The 15,331-nt window shown below is 37.2% G+C and overlaps 1 protein-coding gene across 1 annotated transcript in view; it reads left to right on the top strand.

Annotated features, from left to right (window-relative positions):
* LOC101901214 (protein obstructor-E) overlaps positions 1 to 15,331 on the top strand; it is a 68,988-nt gene that overhangs the window by 46,065 nt on the left and 7,592 nt on the right. Inside the window, exon 3 of the mRNA XM_005188598.4 lies at positions 877 to 995. Within this exon, the coding sequence (XP_005188655.1) occupies positions 877 to 995 (119 nt within the window). The remainder of the gene's footprint in view (positions 1 to 876; positions 996 to 15,331) is intronic.

Genomic DNA, 15,331 nt, shown 5'->3' with positions numbered 1-15,331 from the left:
CTTTGCTTTAAAAAGGTTTGATTATAAACTGTTTCTTTTAGATTAAAAATACTGGGGAGCGCCTTAAAGTATGCTATGAATATAATACAGATAATCGGCTTATATGTAATCTCTCCTTTACCTCGGGAATAATAGATTTAGCTGCCTATTTTCTTGGAGGTATTATTTCTTGTTATAGCGAGTTTTATGTGTCTTATCTCAAAGAAAATGCCTTTATTTAAGGGACAATTGTCCTGACTGACCTATGTCGCGTGGTCGTCATCACAGGGATAATATATCTGGCTCATATTAACTTTGTTACTGCTTATCTTAGGGAAAGTAGTTCTGACTGATCTTTTTACAAAGATTATAGTCCTGAGTCCCAAATAAAATTATTCCAGCTGGCCATTATCTCAGAGAGAATAGTCCTGACTGTCGCACCTTATCGTAGCAACTATATTTCTGACTGATAGTGATTTTGACTTGGCCTCATTTTAAATATTATCGTCCTTTCTGGCCCTTGTTTCGGAAAAAATAGTCCTCATCAAACCTTGTACGGGGACTTGAGTGACCATAGTCTCAAATATAACAGTCCGTCTGGCATCATCTGAGATACAGAGGTCCTGAGTGGGCTCTATCTGGGCTTTTATCTAAATAGTTTTTACCTAACTTCCCCCTGCTTATCTCAGAGCTAATGGTCCTTAATGTCCTCTTTCTTTTATGTAATTTTCCGTATAGTGTTTTAAGCTTCTACCTTATTATTTTTTATACTATTTCTGCAGGACATCCTAATATATACCAGCCCACATATGTACGTTTGAACTACTCAATTTATAATGATTTCTTTTTTATTTATTTCTTCTCATTTTGGGTGACTTCCGGTGTCTGCTCAAATAGAGATGGTGTGCCCACAGAGAAATTATGCGCCGATGGCATGGTTTTCAATGACTACAGCAGCCATGAAGAGAAATGTGATTTGCCCTACAACATTGATTGCTCCAAACGTCCGAAATTGCGTAAGTACTTTTTTCTGAGATTATCTATCAAATAATGGCATAAAGATATGGCATATTGCCATCATCGTCGCAAAGTATTTTCATTTGTGAAAGAATTAAGTTCAATGGTTTCCTTCAATTGATTTATTTCCTTCTTCAAATTATCTCCACTTAAAGGAGTTGGAAATAAGCAATTAAAAGTTCCACTAACCTCTTATCCATCTTTCACCCAACGTCCTACACATATCTTGTCCTCAGTGTGTGTGACCCACTTAACTGGTGCCTATTGACCACAACAACTATTCAAAGTGTCCATTTTAATTTCGGGCATTCTCCATTACATCCTGATAAAAAGGACATTAAGATATTAATGAAGTTTTTCTTTCGTAACGACTTGGATTGTTTGCCTGTTGGGAGAGCGTGAGGGGTGTTTGTGCGAAGGCATATCTCCATTTTGTTGTTGGCACCAAACATCGACGCCGTTCTCCTGTACGGCGAAATTTGGGTGTGTGATAACGACAAAGTTATTTGTCTGCCTAGTTTAGCTAATTAAGAATTTAATCGTAAAGGTTGACAGCATGAAAAGTTACAATATTAATTGAAACTTAAATAAGCCAATTACTTTTTATTAAATTGAGGAGGGGCGCATAACAGAGACAGCAGAAAATTAAAGCAACAAAAGATGCAGATAATGTGAGTTTGAGATTTAAACGGTGTGGGAAACTTTGTTGCTGATTGCTTTAAGAATATCGAAAAGAAATTGAGTTTAGGGAAATTTTATTTAAACAATTGCGAAGATAATTTTTAGAGATAATGTCATTTAATGATAATCTCGGCCTTTAGCAGTTATTATATCTGAGACATTAGACTTGCTCACCCATTATTTGAGATAGAATGGAATTGATTTTACATTTTTCCCGAGGAAATGGACCCCAACCGACCTTCAGCTCAGAGATAATGGACCCAGCAACCTACTACAGAATTTAGGTACATAGCCTGACATTATCTCAGAACAATCGACACATATTTTCAATATTTCAGACTCAATGACCTTTATTTGTCATCATCTTGAAGATAATGGACACAACTGCCTATTATCTCAAAAGTAACAGCCAAAATGGGCATGATCTCAATGACAATAGGCATAATCGTCTATGTGAGAGATAACAGCTCTAATAAATAATTACATCGGGACTAATGGAAAAATCACCCAGTATTTCAGAGACACTGGACCCAACTCCATATTATCTCATATATAAGTGCTTGTCATTATCTCAAAAGAAATGGTCAACAAAAATCTCAGGGATAACTGTTCTCAACGGGTGGTATATCTATGAAAATGGAGCTAAATGTCCGTTATTACTTACAGATAATTAAACTAATCTGCCTTTATCTAAAAGATTATAACCAGTGTTGACCTAACATGACCTTCTTTTGGAAATAATTGAACTCATTGCTCATTATTGCAGATATAATGGACTTAGCGGCCCAATACCTCGGAGAAAATTAGCCTCAGACATAATAGGGAAATCAAGATTTTATCTTACAGATAAAGTACCTCGTCCGATATTATCTCAGTCTCAATGAGTCTAAGCTTTCTTTGTCTCATAGAAAAGGAGCCTATATGGTATGGTCGTTCTCAGTAAAACGATGGCTGGTCAGGGATATAATCTCCGAGGTAACTGACGTTCATGACCATTATTATCCCATTGGAACTATAATACGATAATCTAGGATAATTGCTCGTCAGGATCAATATCTTTAAGAAATAGGGCATTATGTTTGAGATAATGATTTTACAGGAGAATAACCTCTGAGAGAAAACCGCTCAGGACGATTTTCTCTGGGGATATTATTCGGTCCAGACCATTATCTACAAGACAATGGCAGGTAGAGACCATTATGTCTGAGATAATGGCCGGTAGAAACCATTATCTCTGAGATAATGGCCGGTAGAAACCATTATCACTGAGACAGTGGAACTTTATCTCTGAGTTAATGGCCGTTAAAGATTATTATCAATGAGATAATGTCCGGAACGGACAATTTTCTCTGAGGCTATTGCCGGTAAGGACTACTACCTCTGAGATAATGTGTAGTCTCTGAGTTAATGGTGATTAAGGAATGTTTTCTTTTATATTTGAGATAATGGACAGTAAGATTTATTATCTCTGAGATAATGACAGAGACATTTCTTTATAGAACTATAACCTCTGAGATTATGTCCGTTCAGGACAATTTTCTCTGATATAATGTCCGATCAAGACCGTTATCTCTTAGGTAATGTCCCGTGACTATTATATTACGGAGGTAATGGCCGGTAAGGACAATTATCTCTGAGATAATGACCTTTAATAACCTGAGATAATGTCCTGTAGACCTTTATCTCTAAGGTAATGGCCGGTAGATACCATTATTTCTGAGACAATGGTGGGTAGAAACCGTTATATCTGAGATAATGGTTTTTAAGGAACTTTATCTCTGAAATAATGGACGGTATGGACCATTATCTTTGAGATAATGGCCGGTGGAGATCACTTTCTCAGATAATGACCGACAAGGACCATTATCATTGAGATAATGTGAGATCACTGAGTTAATGTTGAGTTTGGAATGTAATCTTTGAGATGTGCACCAGTCAGGACCATTATCTCTAAGATTATCGCCGGTGGAGACCATTAGCTCAGGGATAATGACCGCATGGACCATTATCTGAGATAATGGCGGGCATAGACCATTTTCTTTTAGATAATGGCCGGTAAAGACCATTATTTCTCAGAGAAACCAGTAGAGACCACTTTCCGGCTGGAAAGGGCTATTATGACCGGCGGAGACCATTATCTGAGATAATACCACCAAAGGTCCATTATCTCCGAGATAATGACCGGTGGAGACCATTATCTGAGTTTATGGCAGTTAGGGACCATTCTCTGAAATAATGTGTGGTAAATGAGTTAACGTGAGATCAGGAATGTTATCTCTGAGATAACGGCCGTTTAGGATCATTATCTTGAGGTAAAGGTCGCTCAGGATCATTATCTTTGAGGTAATGGCGGATCAAGCCCGGGATAATGTGTAATCCCTGAGTTAATGTTGAGTCAGGACCATGTTTTACGAGATAATGGCGGATAAGGAGCCATTAGGCTAGGGCCATTATCTCATAGAAAATAACCGGCTTTTGATTATTATCTCTGAGATAATAACCAGACGGGATCATTACCTCTGAAATAATAATCGGTATTTTCTATTGTTGTTATGTACGGTTATGTCCATTATCTCAGATCCTGATTCAATACCTCAATTTTAATGATTTGTACCAGCTATTGTCTTAGAAAACATGATGTAAGAGTTCTGACAGGACAATATCTCTGAAATAATGATTGTAATCGGTTCATGTCAGGATCATTTTCTTCTGAGTTTATATGTGGTCAGGAGCTAATGTGCTGCACCCAGAGACATTGAATGATGTGTGGTCAGGAACATTGTCTCCGAGATAATGTCCGGTCAGGACTATTATCTTTAAGATAATGTATAGTCAGGACCTATATCTCGGAGATAATGCTGAGTCAGGTCAATTGTCAAGTGATGTCCATTATTTTATGTGTTTGGTTTTTTCCCTGAAATATTCTGAAACCTTTATATCCTGGACTTAAATCTTCCTTTGTTTAATTCACCATATTCCGTTTCTTTTCTACAAACAATCTCGTCCATAAAACGCAACAACTTATTTTGTCCCATTCAACAACAAGCGCAACATTTCACAACTACCACTATCGGCTTCGGTCTGCTTCCCTTTCATATCTTATGACTTTATTGTACCTTTAGCACTTCAGAATCACTTTATGTTGTCGGTTGGTGCCTTAAAAGCCCTTAGCTGCTGGGAATGTCTAAAAATAGATTTTCTTTTTTTTCGAAAAAAGTGCGTGCAAACACTGTCTGCCAATCAATGTTGATAACGTGTAATAGAAATAGCAAGCGTTTTGAGTGGAGCCGTACAAAGATCAGTTGTCTGGTGGAGGAGTGCTCAAACAGACCGAATCCCATATGACACATACAGACCGAATCCCATGTGACATATACGCACATTCTCTCCCTCTCTCCTAGGTATCACCACACAATATGGACGTTTTTGGTCAAAGGCTCCAGGATGTGTTGAAAGCAATGTAAGTGGGTGCGTGTGTGTGTCAACAACAACAACAACAAGGACATAGTCGAGTTTGTAATAACAATTTCATCTAAAGCATCCAGGGACATTGAATGATTTTGTATCACCTTTCATGTGCGGATGTTTGTTACTACTCCAATGCTGCGGCTCTTCTTGTTGTTGCTATTTTGTAAAATTCCAACAAAAAAACTACGCCAAAGGTTGTTACACTCTCTGGCCCAAAAATATGCATTAGACATGTTGTGCCGGCAAATACGCTTTGACATAATAATATTACAAACTCAAAACTGCACACATTCGCTCACTCAAAGATAAACAATCACACACACATACATGCGTGCGTGTGTTGGTGAACATGGAGATCATAGTTTTACCTTTGGGCACACAAGTTTAGTTACTTTTATGTGGTTCCGGAGGATATAAGTTCGTTGCAATAAACCAGTCAGTCTTTCAATGGACTGCAAGCCCTTGACTGCTTAGTTTGTGTTGGCTTCAAACAGAAGCCCGGCTTTAACAAAAACAACAAACTCTCTACTGGAGTGGTTAACAGTTTTGACTGCAAAATTTTGAAATATATGGTTTAGACCACACAGTCATGTTGGCAAGAATGTCGTTGCTTCTGCCAAGTCGTGTGCGGACCTGGTGCAGGAGTCAAGGAATCATGGAGAGAAGACTTTGTTCTTATCCGGTACACATGTTCATTATTGATGACATGTTAACACCATAGCCAGGATGGAACCATAGCCAGGATGGGAAGTAGTCACTTTAGCAGAATTCTCGATAAAGTAGTATTGTCCGAGAAAAAGCTGATGCAGGATATACGCTTAAAATAATTTAAGAAAATCTTTAACAAAATTTAAATCTTATTATTGTCTCGTAGAAAGATGTAGACTCGGGGAAATGGAATATCCGGAAAACTTGGCTGCTTTTGAACATTATCTATAAGATAAAGGCCGTTTAAACAACCGTCAGTGGTTTCCATTATCTCTGGGATAATTGCTCCGATATCTTTTCCATCCATTCCCATCCATTATCTCTAAGAAAATAGCCATTTTGGTCCATTGGGTGATAACGACCTGTTATATTTATTGTCTTTAATCTAACGGCTGATTTACTAAATTATCTTTAAGATAATTATATGTTAAGATGATTATATCCGAGATAATGTCCAATTGTGTTTATGATCTCTGAGATATTGAAGCTGACGGGTCCATTACTCTGAGATAATGACCAACAAAGGCAATTTTTCCAAAGATAAAGCCGATTCTATCCATTCCCCCCGATTCCAGACATTACCACTAATATAAGGTAAGGTCCATTATCTCTGAGATAATGAACCTATATCTGATATAGTGACCGGATACTTCCAATATCTCTGAGATAAAGGTAAGTTAGGTCAATTATAACTAAGATAATGGCCGATCAGGTCCAATATCTCCGAGATAATGACCGGTCAAGTAGATTATATGTCAGATAATGGCCGGTTAGTCCATTATCTCTAAGACAATGGCCGAGGTACATTATCTGTGAGATAATAGCCAGTCAGGTCTCTTACCTCTGAGGTAATGCCCATTATTTTTGAGATAATGATATAATGGCTAGCTAGGTCCGGTATATCTGAGGTAACGATTGGTCAGGTCCATTATCTCTGAGATAATGACAATGGCCTGCCAAGTACATCAGATAATGAACGGATAGGTCCATTATTTCTGACACATGATAGGTTACGCCAATTTTCTCCGAGATGGCTAAATATTATAATCTCTGAGACAATGGCCGAAGTACATTATCTGTGAGATATTACCGGTCAGGTCTCTTACCTCTGAGATAATGGTCGGTCAGGTCAATTAAATGTGACTTTTTATTTTCATTATCTCTGAGATAATGACCGGTAAGGTCCATTATCTAAGATAATAATGGCTGGATATGTCCAATTTCTCTGTTATAATGATGGGTTATATTTGGGGCCCATCTCCGCGATAATGACATATAACTTTTACTATTTCTGAGATAATGAACAGAAAGGTCCATTATCTCTCAGATAATGACCGAGTATTTCCAATATATCTTAATTAATGACCGGATAGGTTCATTACCTTCTTTGAGATAAATACCGGCAAGGTCCATTATCTCTCAGATAATGGCCGAGTAGCAATATTTCTTTTATAATGAACGGAAAGGTCCATAATCTCTTAGATATTGACCTAATAGCTCCAATATATTTTAGATAATGACCGATATGTCCATTATTTCGGACACGTGAAAGGTTAGGCCAACTTTCCCTAAGATAATGATCGACTGGTTTCAATATATCTGAGATAATGATCACAGGGGTCCATTATCTCTGAGATAATGACCGAGTAGCTACAATATCTCTTTGATAATGACCGATATGTCCGTTATTTTTGACGCATGACAGGTTAGGCCAATTTTCTCTGAGATAATGACCGACTGGTTTCCAGTCCATTATTTGTAGTATCACTGTTCCATTTATGTCGGTTAGTTCCATTAAGTCGGAGGTAATGATCAGTAAGATCCATTATCTTTTAGATAATTACCGGTTTGGTCCATAATCTCTAAAATGATGACTGGCTAAATCCATTATCTCAGAAAAAATTACAAATAAGGTCTCTGAGATAATGCCCGGTGAGGGTTATTATCTCTGAGAAAATGGCCTGTCAGGTCCAATATCTATGATAAAATGGCCGGTTAGCTAAATTATTTGTGAAACAATGGACTGTCAAGTTCATTATCTCTGATATAATGACCGGTCAGCTTCATTATCTCTGAGGTATGACCTATTAATTCCATTATCTCTCAGAAATGGTCATCCCTATGAGATCCATTATCGCAGAGACAAAGCTCGATTAGATTTTTTATCCTTGAGGCAAACACCGGCCCTTCACCTTTTGGGTAATATCGAAAAAGGATCATTATATCTGAAATAATGATAGGGTAGGTCTATTATCCTTAAGATGACGACTGGTGAGGTTTATTATCACGGTGATAATGACGGATTAAATCTGTTATCTCAGTGATAATAACTAACTATTTTCATTATCTCCGATATAATGTCCGGTAAACCCCATCATCTCTAACATAATGGCCGATAGGTTTCATTATCTCAAAGAAAATTTCCCGTTTGACCAGCTATCTCCTCTGGATAGGCATATTACTTCGAAGAATAGATTGGCTATGTGGATTATCTTTCAGATGAATTCAGTTTGGATCATTATATCTAATCTAGTGGCCAGGCAGGTCCATTATAATAACCCTTAAGTCCGATTAATATTACTTCATTCTGTAAAAATCTTTAAGTAATGTGCCCTTTAAATAGTACTCGAATACTCGTCTAGTATGTAACGTGTATTTTCGGTATATGTATACATGCATATATGTATATCTGTATGTATGTACGTATGTGTTCGTGTATTGCAAAGTGTGTATTTTGTCATGTTGTTTTGAGTTTGCTTGTTAAACGGTATTTTAAGTGGTCTTTAGTTCGACAGTTAAACTTCGAGTAGACCCTTGTCCAGTCGATACGATGGCCAAGACTTAACGGCAAAAATACTGTCAGCTAGCTAGCCAAAGCAATAACAGCAACAACAACGGTAACTAACACTCACATCTGTTTCGAGGAATTTTCGTTGCAATATCCCTTGATGTGATTTTGCCACGTTCGTGTTCTTCAATGGCAAATATGAGTTGTGCATCAAAATTCTTTTTCACCCCTCCCTCCAGAACCAAACGTGTCTTTGTAGACGAATGAAAATTGAAAATTGTTTATAAGAGTGGAAAATCTGTTGGCGAAAGTATCTACATAGTTTGTGTGTGTTTTAAGTGATTTTTAACGGGATTTCAGTTGGGAATCTGCAGGAAAACATTGCACAAAACATTATCACAAATTTTTATACCCTCCACCATACTATGGAGGGTATATTAATTTTGTCATTCCGTTTGTAACTCCTCGAAATACTCATGTCAGACCCAACAAAGTATATATATTCTTGATCAGCGTAAAATTCTAAGACGATTTAGCCATGTATATTTTGCCAGTAGGCAGGTTAAGTTCGTAAATGGTCCAAGTTATCATATAGCCCTCATATAACGGTACCTCCCGATATTCGGTATTTTGATGATTTTAGCGACATTATTCACCGGAATTTTTTCAAATTTGGCATTTGAAGTTCGTAATGGATACTACAGCCTAAGACAGAAAATAATCTGTGTAGGTCCACGTCTCCGTATAGCCCCCATATTCGGTATTTTGATGATTTTAGGGACATTATTTAACGGAATCGTTCCAAATTTGGTATTTGAAGTTCGTAATAGATACTGCAGCATAAAACAGAAAATGGGCCATGTAGGTCCACGTCTTCGTATAGCCCCCATATACCGTACCCCCCGATATTCGGTATTTTGATGATTTTAGCGACATTATTTACCGGGATTGTTTCAAATTTCGCATGTGAAGTTCGTAATGGATACTTCGGCCCATGCCAGAAAATTGTCTGTGCAGGTCCACGTCTTCGTATAGCCCCCATATAACGGTACCCCCTATATTCGGTGTTTTGATGATTTTAGCTACATTATAAACAGATTTTTCTTCAAGTTTCGCATTAAAATATTGTAATAAGTTATGACAAAAGTTGCCTATGCAGGTCCACGTCGTCGTATAGGCATTCGGTATTTTTAAGATTTTAACAGATTTTTTAACGGATTTTTTTTTGGAAATTGTCAAATTTGTACCAAATGGTGGAGGGTATTAAAAGTTCGGCCCGGCCGAACTTACAGCTTTTTTACTTGTTCTTTTTTTAAAGTTTTTTTTTTTAATTTTAAGAAAAAAGGGGGAGATATGCTTCGGAAGAGCATCATCCCCTAGATCACTATCCCCCTAAAACCCATAATTGCATTGGAATTTTTCAGATGATACTTTTAAATTAAAAACATGTTATCCTAAAGCTAATCTCTTTCCCATCCACTTAACTCTTTTCTTTTTTAAATCTCCAACCCCCCTAGAGATAGCTTAGGGTAAACTTTCCCATTGTTATTTAGCTTTTTAGTGGTCATTTATTAATGATTTCCTTGCGGTACGTGACAATGATAGAATGTCATGAAAAATCATCTTTGAAAGAGAATACAAAGCAAAGGGATAACTGACCAGAAATGGAGGACAATGGAACAGTCTAACAGTTGCACAAAACCTATGTCCCTAAATTGACAAATTTCCAAAAACGAAAAAGAGAAAACTGGACAACATCAACAATGAAACAAGACCATCAAACTATCCAACGTCCACTTCGAGAAGACAATCAAACCCCAATACATGCCACAAGGCAACCAAAGACTTATAACTGACCTAATGACTGACTGAGAGTCACATAATGGCAACAGGAGTCTGTAGCAGTCATCGCAGCTTAGGTTGAAGGCAAATTTTATGGTGCCCAATGGAAAAGAGAAAATGGGGATAAAAGGAAGAGGTAGTAAAAAATTCAACAGTAACAAATCAATTTGTGTTTAACATCAACAAGAAATTCAAATATTAAAAGTGTTTTTTTGAAAAAAAGGACAAGGATGGGAGAAAATTGATGTTGTGGAAAATGACACTGGGTTAGATAGGGGGTTCGGTAGGAAAAATTAAAATTTCGCCACGTCATCTAATAGAAAGGTACGACTGATATGATAATTGGAGAGGTCGACTAGATCAGTGATAATGGCTGTCAGATCCAAAAATTCTGCATTGGTGGCAGCTAATGCAGAAAACTCTATTGTCTCAAAGATTATAACCAGTTAATATCCTGAGGTTATATCCGAATAATTTTATAGTCCCTTAGAAATTTTCTTCTGCACATAATGAAATTTTATATCCAATTTCTCTGAGATAATCGCCTCTTATCAAGGGATGGCTAGGCTAGGTTGACTCTACTGGTTATTATCCTAGAGGCAACAAAGTTATCTGCCTTTACTTGATAGACAATGGACATAAACGACTACTAATGAAAAATTTTTTGAATCTGACGGCCATTCTCGATCTATACGTTTATTATATTATTCATACCTTTCTATTAGATAAAGATATCCCGCCTTTATCTGTAAAAAATGACTCTCTCATACAGTGGCCAATTAGTTCCATTGACTCTGGTGAGGGCCCTTGACTTTAACAGTTCAGTACATTATTTGTAAGAGAAGGACCAGGCAGGACTTGGCTCTGTCCGACAAGATCCATTGTTTTTGAGATAATGTCCGTTTGGGTCCATTGTCCTCAAATAATAGCCAGTTAGGTCCATCAGTTCTGAGATAATAACAGATAAGAAGCCTTGACTCCGAGACTACGGCTATCATAGTCTCCGAGTTATAGGTTGCTTTAGACTATTGTTTCTGGTATAGTGAACGGCTGAGTCTAATGTTTTTGTTATAACGGCCTAGTCATTCTTTCTGAGACAGGGGTCTCTAAGACTCTGGGTCGGTCTGTGGACTATTTCCATCTACATAAATAAATAATTAGTGAAATAACTGATTGACAGACCAAGAATCAACGCCCAGCCGAAATTTTGCACTAGGGTTGGATTTTTGGTAACACGTACTTAAAAAGATACGAAAAGTACTAAAATGTACTATAAATTGAATACTTTATCTTGGACAAACGGAATGAGGTAGAATTCTTAAATTGGAAATTTGAACTTTAAGGTTACGAAAAGTTCTCAGATGGTACTAAACATCTAAAATGGTACCATTTGGTATTATGTAAACGAATAGAGCCAAAAACTTGAAATTCGGTATGAGATTGGAATGTATGTTTGATATATGAAGGTGGTTCTGGAAATGTGTATTTTGTGTGCTAACTGTACTAAATTTGGTACAAATTGGTACACTTTTGGTGAACCGATAGAACTGGAATTCTGAAATTTGGAATGAGAATGACTGATGGAGTGCAGGATAGACGTTTACGAAAAGTTCTAAAATGGTACTAATTTCTAAAATTGTACCATTTGGTATTAGGATGGAATAAGGGATGGATGTACCAAAGGGTTTTTGGAAATTCGAACTTTACGTTAGCGAAAAGTTCTAATTGTACAAAACTTTTAAAATGGTACCAATTGGTTTCATGTGAACGGATTGAACTAAAAACTTGAAATTCGGTGTGAGAATCAAGGTTGTAAAGTCCATTTGATATATGAAGGTGGTTCTGGAAATGTGTACTAAGTGTGCGAATTGTACTAAATTTGGAAAAGTTTGATTTGTGGTGAGTGGATGACGCTAGAATTTTGGAATTTTATCAATCTTTTGTGGTAGATTCGTGATAAAGAGGTGGGTTTGGATATACAGGGTGAGATAAAAAACTGCAACAAAGTCAAACGCGATCATATTTACATTTTTTAATTTTATTAAATGGAATGTCGGAAATAGCATCAAATTTTAGAATAAGTTCATATTTTTTCGAATTAGTCACCTTTGGCATGAATTATGGCCTTCAAACGGCCAATGAAACCGTCACACGCTTATCGAATGTAGCTCTGTGGTATTTTGGCTCCTTGCTTTCTAAATACTCGAGCCCCAATAGTTCAACGGATTGGTATCCGGAGATTTTGTTGGCCATTGTGCACTGGAAATGAAGCGAGGAATCTCATTTTGTAACCATTCTTGGGTGGCGCGTGCTGAGTGCGAATTCAAGGTCAAGCGAATCAACTTTCTAGCTCTTTTGAGTCTATTTTCTTTTTGTTGCGGTGTAAGTTCTTGAAATTCAATGGCTTTACCCCCAGCTCATTTTCAATATTTGCGGAATGGAATATTGCGAGCGATTTTCGGTCACTGCAACGCGGGTTTCGATCAAGTTGCTTCTTTACTTTTCGAACCATTTCTGCTGATGTTGCTGTTTTCTTCCATCCACTTCCTTGACGTCGGGCTACGCTACCAGTATCACGATAACGAGCGATGGTACGAGACACAAAAGATTTATTCACATTTAAATGCTGGAGTTCTCTAACGATAGCCACTTGTTTCCCAACGGAATATAAATAAATCTCACTGTCACGCTTGAATTCCGTCACGAATAACTTTTTCTCTGGTAGATTCTCACCAAAATGCTTTTGTACGCTTGTAAACAATATAATGAGCTGTCACTGGAATAATTTTAACAGCCGTCGGACGAGTGGCCTTGAAATGACTGCAATCTGAAGTTGGTTGCAGTTTTTTCATCTGACTCTGTATTGATTCTCCCAAAACTTTAATTCAAAGTCTGTCAATATTTTCACCCTTTCCTTGGGATTTCAAACCAATTACCATGTATTGTACGATTTTCGGGAAGAATTGGAAATTTGAATTCTAGTACCCGGCTTTATCTATGACAAATATAGTGATGCGCAAAATGATTTTGAGAATTTCGTTTGTAACATTTTTTTCTTACTGGGTACAAGTACTGAGAAGTACCAGAACTACTACAAGTAATTAATAATATACCCTCATATTGAGAACATAAAGGTTTGGGTAGATTTTCTATGTTGGAAATTTCTTCTTGAGTCACTGTAATTGGCCAAGTTGTTCTCAGTTATAATTTAGAAAAAAAACCTTGTTGACTGGATAGATAGTTAGGAATATGTAAAATTTAACTTCCAACCATGTAATGTAAGGTAGACATGCTGAGGTTGCTCCTGTCCGTGGCTGTTGTCAACAACACCAACAACAACATGATTCATGTTGTTCTTGTTGCTGTCGTTGTCGTTGCTGTTGTCAATAATGAATCTACACATGTACTAAGAACACAAAAATAAGTATGTACGTGTATAAACAAACAAACAAACATCTGTATGTATGCAACCTGGTGAATGTGGCTTTTTGCCATTTGTGTATTGAATACTAATTGAGTTGTATGTGGTCCACACAAAAAACAATCTACCTTTTGACCATCTTTCACGTTCCAACCTCAAACCACCTCCAACTCTTCTCACTCCCATGCCAACTAATAAAACATGATCGACTACAGCAGTTATTAGTTATACATAGTCTTTCAGAATTGTAGTTGTTGTTGGTGTTGTCGGTTCTGTTGTTGTTATTGCTAAAGATTGGTTTGTAATGTATGGTCATGGCTATGTTGTTGGACAAAAACAATTGTCCCAGAGAACACTCACACCCACAGCCACTCTCAGTAAAGACCAATTTTACACCACAAAAAAAGAAAGAAGGGGAAAAATACAAAGTCACATAACTTCATGGGACAAACAACAAATGTTCACAGAGAGAGATTCATTTGCTGTTGTTGTTGTTCTTGTCGAACTGTCGTCTATTACTCCTACATGTTATGCATACTCATGTGTGTGGGTTGATATTGTTTGTCGGCATTAACAAGTGTCCAAGTCACTGAGGTTGTGGGTATGTGTGTGTTAACGAATAATTCCAGGGGTTTGGTTGTGTGTGTGTGGGTCATGTTTATTCGGATGGGTGCTTTAGTTGGTCATTGCACAGCTATCCCAGGGAATATAGTTTTGTCGTGTATCATTCAATGAGGATGTGTTATGCATATTAATATTCAATATAGCCCTTCACATAAACACAAACACACACACACGGACACCGTCACATATACATACACGTGTAGGTTTTTAGTTTTCTTTTTTGGGTTTCTCTTGCGTTTGTTTTTTTTTTTTTTTGATTGTTTTAGGTTACCATTTGCTTGGAATTTGTAAACAGACATGTCATATCTGCAGATGTTAAGAGTGACACATATTTGACTTATAAACAGCCATGCAAAACACGCACACACACATACATACACGCAAGGTAGTTATTATGCGTGTAAGTTGTATGTGTATGGATATGAGCCATGGCAAATCAGATTTTGCAAAACAATCCTCAATGGAACTAGCCGAATATTAATTCTTAGATAATTGAACTCTCTGTCAATTATCTAGGAGGTAATTATCTCAGAGGTAGTTGAACTAGCCGGCCTCCAATTCAGAGTAGCCATTATCTCAGAGATAATGAAATTAAGATAATGGATCCTGACCGGCCATTATTTCAGAGATAATGCAATTGATCCACGATTATCTCGGAGGTATTCGATATAACCGGTCGGAGGTAAGGGACCTTACCGGCAATTGATGCACGATTATATCGGAGATAATGGATACAAATTAACCTGACAGGATACTATCTCAGGGATAATGATCCTGATTGGCCATTATCTCAGATATAATCG

This window comes from Musca domestica, unplaced genomic scaffold, assembly GCF_030504385.1.
Source record: "Musca domestica strain aabys unplaced genomic scaffold, Musca_domestica.polishedcontigs.V.1.1 7, whole genome shotgun sequence".
Classification (NCBI taxonomy): Eukaryota; Metazoa; Arthropoda; class Insecta; order Diptera; family Muscidae; genus Musca; species Musca domestica.
Note: the sequence above shows the minus strand (reverse complement) of the source record. Positions and strands in the feature narration are given on the sequence as shown.